Here is an 18,511-nt window from a genome sequence, read left to right on the forward strand (position 1 = left end):
CCTTCAGGTCCTTCTCCTGACTTTTTCTTCCCCTGCGGATGTATAATTTTTCCTTCTCTTCCAACTACTCGTACCTCATATTCCTCTCACCACCTCCTCCCACCCCCTCTCCCTCCTATCATCTTCCTCACTTAACTCCATGCTGTTGTAACCATCGGTCTGTCTCACTATCATTCTGTCTGAGTCTGCAAGAACAATGCAAGTTCTGGACGTATCCAGACCGTTGTTCAAAAATGTTCCTCACAATACCTCGCCCTACTATAAAAAAATCTCATTGTCTGCAAATCCAAAGTCAGTGTCTTTTAATAAGAATTAAGGTCGTTCTTCCTTCTATAAAATTCAGAATCAGCGCCGGTTTTCTTCGTGGTCACTTCGTCTCCACGTCTTCTTCTTTGCATTACCGCCCCCTACTGGACTGTAACAGCTTCACAGTGAGAGCTATTTCCAGTGTCCACCCAACGCGACCCCTTTCACGACACTGTCCATTCTCTCACACACACCTAGTTGTTGACTTAGTGCAAATCGTTCTCTCAGTGTCGCAGCTACACATGCTCCAGATATGTCCACATCGTTGAAGAAGCTCTTCTCTTGACTGCTGCACCCGAGTTTCTCCACGTACTGTAACGACTTGACGTCACTGACGTAACCTGTATGCACGCTGCTTTCTGTTTTTCCGTTTGTATCGTCCAGCATTTTGTCACAGACAGCGTGTATTTTCAAGGAAAATGAATGCGTTCGACTCAGAGTTACAAAAGTCAAACTCTCTTTCAGTTCATCCGTTTCTGTGATGAGAGGGGAGAGACAGGAGGAGGGGCGGAGGTGACAGGAGGAGGAGGAGGAGGAGGAGGAGGAGGGTGTAAACACATGATTAGTACTAGCGATAGAATTCGGCAGGAAAGGTTCCCCCTGAAACAAAGGAGCAACTCCTCCATTTTTGTTTGTACTTGTCTAAATGAAAACAACTGGATACGTCTGATAACAGGAAACCGCATTACCAGCTGTTCTTGTGTGCAGGTTGGATTGTCAGAGGAATCACTAAACTCAGGTAGGTAACGACACGGTGCTGTATCACAACGTTAGAATGACTCTATAGGAAAAACTGCACCATGCTTTTAAAAGAAACAAGACAAAAGTTGTTTAATAGGGCAGCAAAATTAACCAATTCTGGTCGACACTGCCTTCGTCAACTTAAACTAGCTGGGGAAGATGATTGTGAGTGATAGCCAAGTCAGCCAATGACGTTCCATGTCGTATGCTGTTGTGATATGTGTGGCCAATGGTATTAAAGGGAAATGGGACTACAGGTCAAAGTAACTTGCTTGCTCGACCTTCCAACGTTGATGTTTACAACAGTGTAATGGATTTGTTTATGCAACACAGCTGACACTGGGCAGAGAGGGAAAGGATGACTGGGCAGCGCATTAAAAAACAAGGCTGGGCACATAAATACTGCTTTGTTTATTGGCACACACGTATATGTCGAATAACCTACGAAGCGAATGTTGAAGTTGATCAGCACAGAGTTCTGACAATGGTTTGAGTTGAGAGTGTCTCAGCAGGAGTAACGTGATATACATATAGGATGTCAGTGGTTGGCATATAATCTCCAACACAGCCATCCAATTTCTGTCTGCCATAAAATTCTAAGCACTGCGCAATCTTGTTTAATACAGTGAAAGGATGATTTAATCATCTGAAACTTGTATGGCTGCCACAGGTCACCAACATGAACTTACAGAGCCACATTTTTTAAATGGAAAAAATAGCCTGTTTTGTCAACTTATCATTGTTGGGCAGATTTTTGTATAAAGCCTGTGCTGAATTGTTGAATTCACTAGTAGATACTGTGAATGATACGATACAAAACAATGTATTACATTGTGTTACATTCTGAGAAGTTTTCTGCCCAGTGGTTATCACATGGTGAGTATAATTTTATGCATAATGACCTGGGTGTAAGTCTTATCTTATCTGTGGTCAGTTACAATGCAGTTACGGTGTTTCCGTTTGTTTTTTTGACAAAGTTTCACACTGTGTGGTGGATTTGAAATTATCAGGTTGTCAGTAATGTAAGGTCATAGGAACAAATGAAACCCAGTGTATCCTGTGCTGAATTATATGATTAGTCCTTTATTACTTGTTTTTCTGCTGCTACAACTCTCTAACAGACTCAAGGATTAGATGGCTTCTTTTGAACAAACAACAACTGGTTTAGTCAGATGTATGTAATGCATGGTATGCAGGTGAAGAAATGTCAGGAAGCATCACTGCAGACCCCTCACACCCTGGACACAACCTGTTCCAAATTCTCCCCTCTGGTAGGTGCTATAGACACTGCACCAAAATAACCAGACACAAAAACAGTTTCTTCCCACAAGCCGTTACTCTGGTGAACACTCAAATCAGTCATACAGTGGCAGTAACCCTCTAACAACAAAACATTTATAACTATATTTTTAAAGTAAAAAATGCACCGTTTGTGTATATAGTGTGCTTAATCATCTGCTCAATGTATCTCACTGCAGTATTTATTTTTTCTTTGCACTCTTTGTCCTGTTTACAACTTACAAAAACTCTTGACACACATGCACACACATACTGTATATATTTATATATATGACTTGCTTGCTCTGTGTAACTGTGCTGCCATATAGATGGGTCAGGCACTGTGGAGGCTGCCTCCCAGACAACAGCAGCAGCTTCAGGAAGAGCTTGCCAACCGACTGGCTGACAGAGGAGAGGGAGGGCGAGAACAAGGTAATCCAAATTTTTTTTTTTTTAATTTAAATTCAAATAAAATATGAGCTTGGTTATAGAAAAGAAAACTGGTTCTGGGCTCCAGTTCTCAAACAGTAAATAAAGTTTCAACTTATAATATCAGCACAGCAATCATCAACTAAAATCAGTATGCCTGAATATGGTTTGATCATTGTTATTAATCTCAACAGTTTCATTTTTATTTATGTTTGAAGAAACATTATGCATCTTCAATGTGAGTAAACTAGATTAGGAGTTTAACAGTTAAACTGGACTTTTTAATGATTATTAAAGATTGTGCCATATGTAAAAAACTATAATTATTCTGAGTGACTCCTCCAGACTCAAAGATGACAAATTTGCATAAGACTAATAATATCAGTGATCTAAGACAATATAAATGACCAACACTGTTGCTATTATGGAACAATCATGTTCATATTTCATGAAACAGCATTGCAGTGTGAGTGATGTTTTTGCACAGAAAATGAAAAACAATCCAGACAAAACTACAGGTATGCTATAGTTTTGTAGAATAATTGCTGTACAAAGACAGTAATAAACAGTAAAACAGTAAAAACTGGAAACAATTGCTGTACAAAGACAGTAATAAACAGTAAAACAGTAAAAACTGGAAACAACATACAACATTTCAAGTAGCAAAGTACAGGTTAAAACCTGTACCTGCACCTCACCAAAAGTGAGAATAATCAGAGCAAAGCAGTGAATAGACTGGATGTTTATTTATCATTGTGTTATCCAAATAATAGGTTGTTGTACAAGTAGTTTTCATCAACAGTTGTTTTTTTACATTCCCTTCATGTTTCCACCAGCTTGCAGATGTTTTAGGCAAAGGACTAACTCCATAATTAATTTCATACAACTACATTTCATGAGAACCTGACAATATAATGAGTTAGCAAAGTTTCATTTTTTTAGGGAAAAAAATATAATTTACAATGATATTACAATACAGAAGTCTTCAGGGCTGTACAGTGTGACATATATGTCGCATGTGCTATGAAAAGTCATGCGATTAATGAAATTACTACAGTAGCTTACATGTGATATAGCTTTGCACTGTGTGTGTGAGGCAGTCTGCAAAAGGCTCGTCTGGACAGAGATTGACCTGTTTTGAAATGAAGTGTTAGACATATACTACGTTTACATGCAGTCAAAAACCCTTTCATAACCAGAATATCAGCAATATCCCGGTTGCGCACGGCCATGTAAACACCTTGAATAACCGGAAGTTGCTCATATTCCAGTTTTTAAAAACCTGAATATGACCCCTGGGTCACTCCTTTTCTAACCCAAATATTTGGTCATGTGTATGCCTTTCGGAATATCCCCATCGAACGCAACATTAATTTGTGTTCTGCGCATGTTCTATTCACAAGGAATCTTGGTCTTTTGAGTGCAGGAACTACTTGTTGAAACCATGGCGAAACGTAGGACACCACACTTTTGGAGCGAGGAGACAAGTCACCGCGTAAGTGTGGTGAAAGACATGAATATCATGTCTTTTGTAGACGGTAGAAAGCACCGGGATAGCGAGATATACAAGAAGGTGAGCGAAAAGTTCTGAAGCTGAAATGATGCGCATTGCGTCATGACGTTCTCCGTGCGTTGACACGTTGTCCGTGCGTCGTTGTTTGTGATCGGGATATCACAATTGATTACAATGACCATGTATACAGGAATAACCCTGTTTGCTCATGCATGTAAACAGGTTATTCTGAATGTTTCAGAAACCGGAATATTGACTATGACCCGAATATTGACTGCATGTAAAGTAGTCACTGTGAGAGCAGGTTGGTGGTGTGAGGTGAATCAATGAGGCATCACTATTCTACTTGCTAGTTGTTCTCTATTGTGCACTTAAAAATCATGGCCCATATTCACAAAGCTTCTTAGAGTCCTCTAAGAGAGCTCCTAACTTAGCCTTAACATTCCTAGCAAGAAATCACAGCTTCAAAATGTCTGAACGTACCTCATTGACATGCTTGATTTGCTTATTGTTATGTTTATTGTCCATGCTGGTAATTTTACTACTTAATGTATTTGATATTAATGATGGACGCAGACTCAGCTGTCAGCAATTCCTGTGAACCTCACTGGCTAGACAAAAAGCGGTTTGATTTGGCAGAATGACCAAAACAACGAACGAAAGGGATAAAAAGAGAACAAGAAAGCCAAACTGGACACAAGAGCAGTGCCTGCTGTTGGCACAGCTCCTGGATGAAAATAAAACAGTATTAAGAGGGAAATTGGGGCCCGGGATCACAGCCCAAGGGAAGAGGCAGACTTGGGAGCGCATTGCCCAGCAGATCAATGCGTCGTTCCCTCTCCTTTTACGCACGAGCGACGAGTGTGAGAAGCGCTGCTACGTGCTGCAATCCCTGTCTGTTTAAGACACTCTTAGGCTGCTTAAAAGTCCTCCTCCCTCCTCTTAACAGTTTTTCACCTTAGGAGCTCTTTTAAGGCCTAAGACGCTTTGTGAATAACTTTTATCTTACCAAGAGAAAATTCTAAGAAAAATCTTAGAGGTCACTAAGAGCTACTTTTAGCCTTAGGATGCTTTGTGAATACGGGCCCATGTTCCCAGCTACATAGAGCACATATAGCCAAACACCACTTACCACAATTCCTAGGGAATGACAGCCATATTGGTAAAGGGAAGCCGTGCCCCTGAATACAGTATAGTATATCAGGGCTGTCCACAATTAAAATCAAAACTCACAGAATGTTTTACTGATTTTCAAGCTGTTTCCTTCATTGCAAATGCCAGACGTATTTATGATAAAGGATACTTCGTTGAATTACAAAATGTGGGTTATCTTGCCCAAATGCTTTATCTTATATAGGTAGTAACAGTAATAGCTCTGTAATGTAATATTTAAGATTAATTTACCCTATGTACTTAGGTACTAAGTATATTCTTTTTTCTTCCTGGATGTGTACTGGCTGCCATTATATAATTTTGTTTATATGACACATCATTACAACAAACAATGATATTGTAGGTATGATTATATAAATTTACTGATACTGATGTGCTCCTCATTTGAAGTGTACTATATTATTATATTATATTATATTTTGTATAGCACACAGTGTTATGTTGCTGCTATTTACCATTACGGGCAAATTAAAGTTTTGCCAGAAAACATTTCTTCTTAAGTCTTGGATGGTGACCTGTATGCAACATTACAATACCTGTTTAAGTGATGAACTTCACTACTTGTGGTTGTTTTTAGAGATGGTAAGAGACGTTTTATACTCATGCTATAATTTTGTGGTTTGTGCTACAAAGCGTTTAATCTCTGTAGCACCAGTGCTATGCGCAAAAAAGTTGCCTAGTCAGTATTTGGCCACATTGCATGCCAGGACAGTCTCCAACTTCCTTGTCATGCTACAATTACGATTACAATTTGTCATTTGGCAAACGCTTTTATCCAAAGCGACGTACATATGAGATTTTCATACATCACGAGCAAGGTTCTAGACGGGAGACAACAACAAGAGTAAGTGTCCTAACAGAACTTTCTGGTCCAACTGGACAAAGGTGCTACGAGACAGTGCTACGAAGTGAAGCATAGAGTGCATAGAGAGAAGTGAGAGTTGTTTTTATTTTTTTAAGAGAGAAGGTGTTTAGCAAAGAGCTTGGTCTTAAGTCTTTTTCTAAAGATCGAGAGTTACTCTGCAGAATGAATGGAGTTTGGTAACTCGTTCCACCACCGGGGAACCACAGAAGAAAAGAGTCTAGCTAGAGACTTAGGGCCTTTTGGAGCTGGCAACACCAGGTGCTGTTCCTGGGCAGAGTGTAGTGAGCGGGAGGGAGCTTAAACCTGAATGAGGGAGTTTAGGTAGGTCGGAACGGTTTTGGTGGTGATTTTGTATGCAAACATTAAGGACTTATGCTTGATGCGGGCAGGAAGTGGGAGCCAGTGGAAGGATGTGAACAGCGGAGTGACATGCGCTCGTTTGGGCGGGTAAAGACGAGGGGAGTTGCCGCATTCTGGATCATCTGCAAGGGTTTTAACGAGCATGCTGGGAGCCCTGCCAGTAAGGAATTACAGTTGTCAAGGCATGATAGTACCAGCGCTTGTACTAGGAGTTGTGTTGCATGCTCAGGTACGGTCTGATCTTCCTGATGTTGTACAGGGCAAATCGGCATGACCAAGCAACAGAGGTCAAGTGCTCTTTAAAAGTTAGTTGGTCATCAATCATGACACCGAAGTTTCTGGCAGATTTCGCGGGAGTGAGCAGAGCTGAGTTAAGCTGGATACTGATCTGTTGTTGTATAGAGGGACCGGCAGGGATGACAAGGAGCTCAGTCTTTGCCAGGTTAAACTGAAGGTGTCGCTCCTTCATCCATGCCGAGATATCGGCAAGGCATGACGATATCCGTGTCGAGACAGTGGGGTCGTCTGGTGGGAATGAAAGGAGGAGCTGGGTATCGTCAGCATATGAATGGTATGAGAAGCCATGTGAGCGGATGACTGCACCACGTGCAGTGGTGTATATTGAAAAGAGAAGGGGTCCAAGCACTGACCCTTGAGGTACCCCTGTGGACAAGCAGTGGGATTTAGACACCAGATTGGCTGGGATCATGCAGGTTGGGATCATGCAGGTTGTTATCAGAAAAGAATTCAGAGACCTGATTGAAGACCGTGCGCTCAAGAGTCTTGGAAAGGAAAGTGAGGAGTGAAACCGGCATGTAATTTTCAACCTGAGCTGGGTCAAGTGTAGGTTTCTATAGCAGTGGGATTACTTGGGCTTGTTTAAAAGCAGTGGGGAACACACTCGTTTTAAGTGAGGAGTTGATCATGTGGGTGACAGCAGGGACAAGTGTGGGCAAGATGGCCTGCAGGAGGTTGGAGACTTGCTCCTCTGTGACATGGAAAATGAGGAGAGTGATGCTCTGTTAGCTGGTGGTATCCTACTGAGTTCGTCAGGTTCAGAGAACTGGTTGCTGATGGTCGAAACCTTATCAGTGAAGAAGGAACTAAAGTGATTGGCTGTGAGCAAAGTTGAGGGTGGAGGCGGTGGGGGATTGAGTAGTGAGATAAAAGCAGAAAATAGTTTCCGAGTGTCTGTGGCGTTACTGATTTTCTCCTAATAATTAGTGGACTTGGCACTTTTCAGATGGGAGGAGAATGCATACAGGAGATCTCTGGTTTTGCTCCATTTCCTCTCGGCTGCTCTGAGCACTGGCCATTGCTCTCTGATGACACCGGTGAGCCATGGACTGGTGGGGGTTTTATGAGCAACTTTGGATGAGAGTGGGCATAGATTGTTTAGAGAGGTGGCTAGCAAAGAGCAGAGTGTGTCTGCTGCCTCATTCACAGGGAAAAAGGAGAAGACACTATGAGGAGGCATGAGACCTCATTGGAGAGTTGAGCCGTTGTGAGGGACCAGAGGTTTCATCTGCGGCAGAGCTTGAGGATGCTCTGGTAAGGATACTGAGAATTCAATAAAGAAGTGGTCTGATACATGTAAGGGGGTAGCTTAGCCATGCAGCAGTTTCGCATCACAATTAAGTTAAGAGTCTTGCCCGCTTTGTGTATGGGAGTGGTGAAGACCTGTTTGAGGTCAAATGAGGACAGCAGTGAAAGGTCGACCGCATGGCGTTTGTTAAGATGAATATTTATGTCACCCATGACAATCAGTGGGGTGCCATCTTCAGGAATGGCTGAGCGTAGTCCAGTCCAGTTCAGCTATAAAGTTCCCCAGTAGCCCAGGTGGACGATATATGACCAATATATACAGCTTAGTGGGAGCAGTAACCATGATTGCATGATATTCTAAGGAGGAGCTGTTGCTTCAAGGAGTAAGCTTGGTGAATTTCCAGTTTTTGGAAAGTTGCTGAGTAGCTGAGGTTTTTCTGGGTGAGTAGTGGTTCTCAGGATTGCGTCGCCTTTTATGGCCAATGCATTATTTTCGCATGTCCTGGATGACCGGAATATATTGGTAGCACATGGTGTGTGTGCACAGAAAGGCAGCAGGAGTAGTGTAAGAGTACCGGTGGTTACCTGTGTCCCTGCTCAGTGGACTCACACAAGTAGGTCTTTACCCAAAAGGGTCTTCACGCAAAAGGGCATGTAGCAGGAAACATGTTAAGACAGTATATAAATGTCTGCATGAATGAAACCCCCCCAAAAAATCCTGATTTGGGTTTTTTTATTAGGGAGAGATGGATGTCCCCAAAGAAGAGCTCCCCAGCACTGTTATGGCCCTGACATCTACCATCTGCTGAGAACACGCATGGGAGGTATGAACACACAAGCACAGGCTTAGCACATAAATATTCCTCCTAACTCTGTATCAACACTGTAACTATACTGCTTGTTCTTTGGTTTCCCCTCTCTTTTCCATTGTTTCTGATGGTGTGTGCATACAGTCAGAGTTCTAGTAACATAACTCATACAGTCATAGTTAGATATAATAGGAATTGGATCCTTACCCACGAATGAAGCCATTACTTCAGTTAATTCATACACAGGATTAGACATGGGAGATTAGACATGAGATTCTGACAGTATGATAACCTTAGGCAAAAATATCACGGTTTCACGTTTTCATGGTATTATGATTACAAATCTAAAATGTGTTATTTTGAAAAAAAAAACAAAAAACAAAAACTTTTCCAACAAGGACAGCATTGTTATGTTCATCTTCCACAGGCAAAACCTCACTGGCTAGACAATTACAGTGCAAAGCCAAACAATGCTTTTTACTACCAGTTGTATTTTTTTTAATCAGATAACTCAATGTTGCACAGTACACATGGCTCACAGCTAGCCATTTGCTGTGGTCTTTGTGTGTTGTTCAGCAGACGACATAAGGCAACTGCTCTGTTTTTGAGTGCTCTTTAAATTTGTCTTGGTTTCTCCTCCTTTAAATTTGTCTGTTTTCCTCTGTTATCAAAATGTTGAACTCAATAATAATCATTTTAAAAACTTTCTTTGTAGTGGAAAAGAAAGCTCTTTGTGTGTGTGCTTAATATTCCTTTACAACAGACACTAAGCACAAATGATTGTAAATTTGCATGGGAGAAGATATTTGATTGTTACTTATATCTTGAAGATCTGCGTAATGCATTCAATGACATCATTGTTAGGGTACACTGGTTAGAGACACTGTTCACCAAAACCAGTGTGTCACAGGGTTAACACGCATACAGAAGGACAACACATTCCTCCTGTGGGAGGAAAGACAATTTGACAGAGGGAGCACATCCCTGGGCCATCTTGCTATAAGGCGACACAACCATGAAGTATTTAACAACATAAAGCCTGACTGAAGAATTGTGTGTGTGTTTCTGAGGCAGCTGTCATTTAACTTTTTTTCTCCCTTCTCGTTTTTGTTGGTGACTGCAGGTAAAGAACAGCAGGGTTTTATAGATTTGGAGATGTTGCCACCTGAATTGGGCATCACCATACTGTCATACTTGAATGCTACTGATCTGTGCCTGGCCGGCTGTGTGTGGCAGGACTTGGGGAATGATGAATATCTATGGCAAGGGTAAGGAGGTTCACCTGTACTTTCTCTGACCTTAGTGTGGTGATCAAAGTAATGAAGGGGAGATTTCATTGAGGTTCATGCAGTTAATGCTTCTTGCTGACTAGCAGTCATCTTGATCAGCTGTATTGTGTGAGCTGCTAAACTGACATATAAAATAAGTGAAAACAGACAAATTACACATTTTTGCTGTTGTGCTGTTTCTTCTGTCAACTGCTCTCTTTGTGTTTTGTTTTCTTTGGCAAGCTGTTGTTGGCACAGGTATGCTGTAAAGTTCCATTGTGTTCTTTTTTCATTTGTTTCTATTCTATATCTATCCCATGTGTGTCAGGCTTTGTAAGTCCACATGGGGACACTGCTCCATCTACAACAGAAGACTACCTGCTGGTTTTTCATATAGAAGACTTTATCTTCAACTAGACGAAGGAAGCCTGACATTCAATGCTAACCCACAGGAGGTAACAAATGGCCAAACTTTCAAAATGTCTAGTCATATAGGTGCACATGGCTTCATAGTTTCTGCAATGTGTGTGCGTGTGTGTGTATTGAGTCTGGAACTTATATTTGTGTGTGTGTGTGTGTGTATATATATATAACACATACATACATACATATGTACGTTATTTATTTATACACACAGTGATGTGTATATATGATATATGATTCTCTCTCTTTCTGTGTGTGTGTGTGTGTGTTTGTTTGTGTGTTTGCGCGTATGTTTGTGTGTGTTTTATGTGTGTAGGGTATCAGTTATTTCATGTCTAAAGGTATACTAGTGGATCATCCAACAGAGCTGGCAAAGTTCATCTTCTACACTAGACGGCTCAACTGGAAGATGCTGAGGATTTACCTGGATGAGAGGTGAACACAGACAAAGACACACATAGAATGCCCAGAAAGCACACCACTTTTACAGTGAATACTTTTGTGACAGTAATTATTCTATCATCCCATTTAGACTGTATTTGTGCATGTCTATGTGTGTACAGGCGGGACGTCCTGGATGAGTTGGTGACCCTACATAACTTCAGTAACCAGTTCCTCCCCAACGCTCTGCGGGATTTCTTCAGACACATCCACGCACCAGAGGAGAGAGGAGAGTATCTGGAAACCCTTATCACCAAATTCAGCCACAGGTTTTGTACCTGTAACCCTGGTCTTGTGCGAGAGCTGGGCCTCAGTCCTGGTTAGTACTGACGCACACTCACACATGCACACACACACACACACACACACACACACACACACACAAAAAATGTGATCGTGAAACCATACGTTCATCCCCTCTACAAAAGATGGATCATTTGATATATAGTCTAAATGTGGTGTCACCTCACTGTGTAAATGGACTGCATTTATATCGCACTTTTCTAGTCTACTTTGACCACTCAAAGTGAACTTTACAACACATGCCACATTCACCAAATCACACGTACTCATGGTACAGCAATTTGGGGTTCAGTATGCTGATGGACACTTCAACATGCGGACTGGAGGCACCAAGTGAGTGATGTCAGTTAGGTTAGTACCTGATTGAAAGTGAAATGTTGTGAACATCCCTGCATGATATAAATGAAAACACAAAAGGGCATAACATTTCAGCATTTAGTTTATTTATGTAATACTTGAAGGATATGTACACATCACTTACACATTATGCTACACTCATGATTTTCAGAGAAGCTAGTGGCAAGTGAGACAAATGGTAGCAGAAGGTGATTGTGAAAATGGATTGGAGAGGCATGATCTGATATCGCCTTGTTGGTGTTATTCCTACAACATCATAATTATGTTGCTCCAGGCACATCAAGCAAAAGTTTGGGCACCGTGCATCATCAGTACTTAGTAGCACCCCCCCACAACTTGTGAAGACTTTGGTGGCCAGCTAAGAGTCTTTCAGTTCTTGTTTGGGTGATATTCGCCTCCATATTCTTCCTTCAAAAGGCTTCTAGTTGCATGATATTCTTGGGCTGTCTTGCATGCACTGCTTATTTGACGTCTATCCATAAAATTTTGATAATCTTTAGGTCGGGGACTGTGGGGGCCATGGCAAATCCTTCACCTTGCACCTCTTGAGGTAGATTTTGAGGGGTGTTTAGAATCATTCCCCTTTTGCAGAATCCATCCTCTTTTCACCTTCAGCTTTTTTAAGGCTGTGTTATGTCTGCTTCCAGAATTTACTGTTAATTAATTTAATGCAGTCTTCCCTCTATGGGTGAACTGTTCCGCTTGGCACGGGCTGCAACACAAGCCCAAAGCATGATTGATCCATCCCCATGCTTAACAGTTGGAGAGGTGTTCTTTTCTTGAAATTCTGCACCCTTTTTTCTCCAAACATACCTTTGCTCATTGTGGGGAAAGTGTTCTATTTTAACTTCATCAGTCCACAGGACTTGATTCCAAAATGCATCAGGATTCTTTATATATTCCTTTGCAAACTACTAAAGCACAGTAAAATTGCACCACCACACAGAGTCTGCAATATCTTCCTGATTTCTTTTTACAATCAAACAGAGTGATTTGATTAACGATCCAATGAGCAGTTTTCTCAGAATATTTTCTTGGTCTTCCAGACCACAACTTGACCTCCACCATTCCCATTAACTGTCATATCTTTATCACACTGCAATCTGGGGAAACAGCTATGTGAATCCCAGGACAGGTGGGATTGATGGGCTCACCAGGGAGCAGAGATGGACAAGGACCAGCCTCTCCAGGGTCTTCATAAGGTGTGATGTCAGTGTCACTGGCTTGTAGCTTTTGAGGTCCTTGAGGCACAGAGTCTTTTGGCAATGATATCAAATAGGATGTTTTCCACTGTTGTGGCACTCTCCCCAGCTTGAAGATCAGGTTGAACTTGTGTTCAGTCATCCCACATAACTGGTCTGCACAGGACTTGACGTGCCTTGAATGAATGCCATCCAGATCTGTAGCTCTTCCTCACTTGGTTTGTTGTGAGGGACAGACTACGGCAGGGGCAGTGCTGTGTGTAAATTTGGTTATTAAACTTTTGTGATCAAGACATGTGCTGAGGGGAACATTTTAAATTTTAGAGTTGAAAACTGAATTTGTTTTCATTCTCTGGTGTCTATATTATACTGAACATATTTTTGGCATTTCTATCCTGCAATGTCTTGTTACATATTGGGCAACATATATGGAAACACAGTATATCTGCGATAAGTGAACATCAACAAGTCGTGCACACTGTACACAAATTGTGATCACCGTTGTGTACTGTGACAATTAGACCTCTAGGTGGCGCTAGAGGAAAGCTGAGTGATTGGTCTAGATGGAAGAGGCTTTATCCTCTCTAGAACATAAATACATTGAGGAAAATTTCAAGACAGTGTAATTACATTTTAATATTTCTGGTGTACAAGTCAAAATATTGACTTGAAAGTGATGCCATTCAGAAACATCCTCTTTGGCCCTTAACATCGAGTCTGTCCTGATTCTAACCACTATATCACTTTCACTACTACATCACTATTTTTAAATCCTGCAGCTAGAAGGCTAAAAACTGTACTGACAGTAGAAGTAATTTTGAGGCTACTTGGCCCAAACTACTTGGCCCAATCACAAAATGAGGGGGAAACGGTCAAGGCTTAATTTTCAAATAATCCCAGGCTTCAGTATTATCAATGGACCATACATTTACCATCTGAGGGCTTTGTTAATGTCGGTGGACTATACACAAACCAATCCCTGACTCTGCTGCTGTTAATTCTGGGGACCCATTCATATGATTAGTGGGATTAGTGCACTTGTTTCGAGCCTAAGGCTAGAGATTGATGGATGGCTGCCTTTTGAAAGTCAGCCTTTTCATTTCACTGGCACTCTGCCCCTCCCCCCTTGAAATATTGGACACTTATCACTAGCACATAGATCATAGATTTGATTCAGACATAAGAAGTCTGATATGCCATCCAGTACTTTTTTTTTTTTTTTTTTTTTTTTTTACTGCCCATTTTCGCTCTCTTAATGGTGGTTTGTCTTGGAGCAGTAATTTTGCTATAAGGTGCTGATTTTGAGGTTCTATGTATTGTTCAGCAAGTCTCGTCTGTAGGAAATCCATGACAGGGTTGTGTCTCTGACCAATGAAATTTCAACCTATAGGGCACTCTAGCAAGGCCTTGACTACTCAGTTTGAACAGCTAACACTAATTACCTGTTCTCTCTAGTGACTTACACTTGAGCTCTTTGTGAAAGCTTGTGAGAAACAGTCCTGTTTAATCATGATTTACTATCGTCTCTCTACAGATGCTGTGTATGTGCTATGCTACAGTCTGATCCTGCTGTCCATCGACCTGACCAGTCCTCACGTCAAAAACAAAATGTCCAAGAGGGAGTTTATCAGGAACACTCGCCGAGCAGCACATAATGTCTCGGATGACTTCGTAGGCCACCTCTATGACAACATATACCTGATTGGTCATGTGGCTGCTTAACTCTGCCTACCAGCTGTTCAGTAGAAATCTTCATACTGCACTGAAGAATAGAAATTGGTAACTTGGTTCCTATTCATGTCTAGAAAATGGAACATAGTGGAAATGGATTTTCATTTCCTTCAAGACAAATAGCAACAACTCCTATTAGAAAGATTAGAAAAACTAATAAAATTCACCACTGCACTGTGAGAGAGACTGTGCTACCAAATATCAGTAATTTTATTAGATTTTAAGCGAAGGTGTGAAAAATCCGAAGTCTCTTTAAAACCAAGTCACTGTAAAGACTGAGGTTTTAAAGCTGAACCGTGAAGACAAGCTCTGATACTGCACTGATGGATGGGTACTACTGATTTGGTAGAGGGACGAGGAGGAGGAGGAGGAGGAGCAGCACTGTCCTCAGCCTGTCAGAGATGCCGGGATCGTCATGCTGATTTCCTGTTAGTCAGGAGCTGGACCATGTTCACCAGTAGGACAAACACTGGTCCATTCTTCTTGAAAGTGACACGGGACATTAATACAAGGTTAACACAAAGTCACTTACTAATATTACTAGGAGCGTTTACCAATGTAACTAATGTTAAGGCACTTGGGAGATATTCTTAAAATCAGTTGACCTTGATACATTGTCAAGTGATTAAAAACCAGAATGTCCAAAGTCAAGACTCAACTAGACCCGCCTTTCTGTCCCTCATTCTTTTTTTTTTTCTTTTCCTTTTTCCGTTTTCGGAGTAAAATTAACAATATATCGGGCAACATGCAAGAACATTTTCCTAAATCTCTCTTACTTTTTCTGTGAGGTTTGGCATAATCAACACGACTAAAATACAGGGCTATCTGTTCCACTCTGTTCGAGCAGTTTCTTCACAAAAATGTAATCAATAAGAAAAAATGTAATTCCAAGTCCTACTGTCATAAATCAATAGATATACATTTACAGTGTCAGTGGCAGTGTTAGAGTGCCTGAAAAACATAGAAAGTATACATGTCATCATCATCATGTGACAGAAATAAAGAGGGAATAGTTTGACATGAAGTTAGATGCTAAAATGGTCTACAGTAAAGTAGTCCATGACTAATATGAGAAGCGGTCAAGGGGGCCTGACTGCAACAGGATGATACTAGATGACTTGCATAAAATCTATGAGGCAGCATTTGGACTGAGAGAACTTTCAAATGTACAACTTCGGGTGCCGAAACATGGTAATAAAAGATATGAAAGCAAATCAAATATGAATGAAATACCTCTCACTAAATTGACATGCTATGGTGATGATAATATGATGAACATTTTTGCATTAACTTAATTTCAGTTGTGTATTCTACTTCAGTAAATTTCAGTCTTATGTTTATACTCCAACTTCATTCAGAATCTAGAAATTCTTGAGACAAACATGTTTTTCCCATGTTGACAAAGTCACACTACCTGTATGTAACTCATACAGCAGGTCTGGACCTGTGAATTGTGAATTTGCGAATTTAAAAGAGAACAAAATATTCAAAGGACTGGTGAATGCCAGAAATGGGAAATTATTAAACATACATGTAAATTCTTAAAACTGCTTCAATTCCAATGGATTGCTCCTTAATATCCAATGGCTATCTCCTTTATATATATTAATGGTCACACAGGCAAAAGAAAAGTGAAATCCAAATTTAATATTTTCGGTATTGTGGGAACCAACTTTGTACAAGTTTTGTCCAGCTTATGATTGAAGTTGAATGTATTTCAGCAGTTTCTTAATCCTGACATTTAGGAAATGTATAATCACACTTCTTTGGAGATGACGTGTTTCTTGTGCAAAAAATGTGCAGCTTGCGCAGCTTCCATGTTATGCTGCTGAATGAAGAAATTGGAAAACAATAACTGAGGCATTGCAGTTTGGCATCATTATCATGGAACTGAACTTAAGTGGAAAAATCTAGCTAGTTATTCTCTCATTTTGGCTCTTGAATTGCCACAGAAGGACAAAACCATTGTATGGAGTCGGTGAATGAGGTTGTTAAAGATTTTGTTTTAAAAATAATACTGCTAGAATTTCATATTTTTGCTATAATTTGATATTTTTGCACAATACCTATGTATTTATTGCCAATTACCACATTTAGCTTTAGTTCCTGAATTTAGAATCAATTGTTTTTAAAAATATCTGGAAAATAGATATTACATATATTCGTGCAAATATTTGTATGTAACACTATTATTAGCAGTGTGACAAATTAATAGGTAATTTAAAATGATGGAATACATTCATGAGTACAGAGCTCCTCTCAGATGTATTTTTGAAAAAGTAGAAGCTTATTATTTTCTGGAGGGAAACACTACATTAAGGAAGACTTTGTGTCAGACTGGTAAATACGTACAGTACATGTAACTGATACCTCCATAGCCATTACAGTGGCATTACATAAAAGTGTAAAAGCCAATCCAGGCAAATGGAAGTCTGTGAAAAACCCAGAACATATTAATGACTGCAAACACTCAAATTCATGAAATGTTTCCAGGTGTTCCTTTTTAAAAGTAAACCAACCTAACATTGATGCCCGTCAGACCTAAATGCAACATGATTGTCACTGTGCTTGTAGCTTTTACCAGTGAGTCCCAGCAGCTAGGATGTAGCCGCAGCTAACAGTGAAATGTCACAGTGGACACTGAATGTAACCATAGCAGCAGACTGGATGACACAATGAAGCAGTTTTGTATCTTTTTATTTTTTAATTAAGGGGATTTATATCATAATCTAGATAGCTGGTTGCTATACCAACCAACTTTTATTTATTTTGTAATTTTGTTTTCTATACAAGTAAATTCTGTAGCCTCCTCATTAGATTGTAAAATCTGACCATGGCTGAACACAGAACATTCATTTTATGGAAGAGTCATTATTGCTGATTTCTTATTGTTAATTATGACAATGCTTATGATGATAATTATGTAGGAAATCCACTTCCTGTTGTGTTTATGTTCAATGCGGTTACAAGAACACTTTATGACTTACAAAATGCACTGATAAATTGTTCCGAATATTTGACTTATTAAATATTGGCTTGATTTTACTGATCTGGTTCTTCCTCGTTAGATGAAGCAATGTGAAAGAGAGCAGTGTGAGTTAGCTCACAGTAAAGCTTGGGGAAAAATGGATTTGCAGACATTTAAAGATTCTCAGCTCTCAGTTTAAATGAGAAGCATTAAAGGAATAAAAGTCTCAAAACTGATGCTGGGAGAACAGTTCCATCCATTATTGTCAGTTCTTAACTCTGAGATCATTTGGGTTACTAGCTAATATCTAAAGCTCAGTACTGTCAAGTCATAATTGGGTTCATTCCTGGGTTCATTCTACTGGCATTGGGTGGGTTAGAGGACCATGACAACACCCAATCACATTGCTGTTTCATCAGGTTTGTCACAACAGCCAATGTGCAGTGAGATCTGCAGCATAACTATAGGAATAATTAATGTGGGTATGACTGAAGCTGTTTTTGGGGGACACATTTCAGACCATTTAATAGGGCATGGCTGGTGCAGCTGGGGACAAATTATATGTCCCCAGTTGGAAAACAGTTAATTTTTGGGTCAGTGATTAATGTTATAGGGTTAGGTTAAGGTTAGGGTTAGGGCTAGGCAAGTAGTAGTTAGGTTTAGGGCAAGTCTCCAGGAAATAAATGTATGTCTATGCAATTTCCCCAAACGTGGCCTGTGTGTGCATGCGTGCGTGCGTGCATGCGTGTGTGTGTGTGTACGTGCACGTGCGTGTGTGTAAGCATGTGCGTGTTTGAGA

At 40.4% G+C, this 18,511-nt stretch overlaps 1 protein-coding gene across 1 annotated transcript; it reads left to right on the forward strand.

The window, feature by feature from the left end:
- The first annotated feature begins 649 nt into the window (after positions 1 to 649).
- Positions 650 to 17,789, forward strand: fbxo8 (F-box protein 8). The gene is made up of 8 exons (XM_076728304.1): positions 650 to 1,045; positions 2,655 to 2,757; positions 8,951 to 9,034; positions 10,143 to 10,287; positions 10,616 to 10,742; positions 11,027 to 11,145; positions 11,274 to 11,470; positions 14,548 to 17,789. The coding sequence occupies exons 2-8, from the start codon at positions 2,655 to 2,657 to the stop codon at positions 14,733 to 14,735; spliced, it is 963 nt and encodes a 320-aa protein (XP_076584419.1). The 5' UTR covers positions 650 to 1,045; the 3' UTR covers positions 14,736 to 17,789.
- Positions 17,790 to 18,511: the final 722 nt, after the last annotated feature.

This window comes from Chaetodon auriga, chromosome 4 (genome assembly GCF_051107435.1).
Source record: "Chaetodon auriga isolate fChaAug3 chromosome 4, fChaAug3.hap1, whole genome shotgun sequence".
NCBI classification, from domain to species: Eukaryota; Metazoa; Chordata; class Actinopteri; order Chaetodontiformes; family Chaetodontidae; genus Chaetodon; species Chaetodon auriga.

What these genes read in the sequence shown, in the direction of transcription:
- fbxo8 (XM_076728304.1), top strand. Translation starts at nt 2,655, where the DNA reads ATGGGTCAGGCACTGTGGAGGCTGCCTCCCAGACAACAGCAGCAGCTT. An exon ending in AGAGGGAGGGCGAGAACAAG is followed by an intron (nt 2,758 to 8,950) that starts GTAATCCAAATT and finishes TTTTTTTATTAG; the next exon opens with GGAGAGATGGATGTCCCCAA. An exon ending in AGAGCTGGGCCTCAGTCCTG is followed by an intron (nt 11,471 to 14,547) that starts GTTAGTACTGAC and finishes GTCTCTCTACAG; the next exon opens with ATGCTGTGTATGTGCTATGC.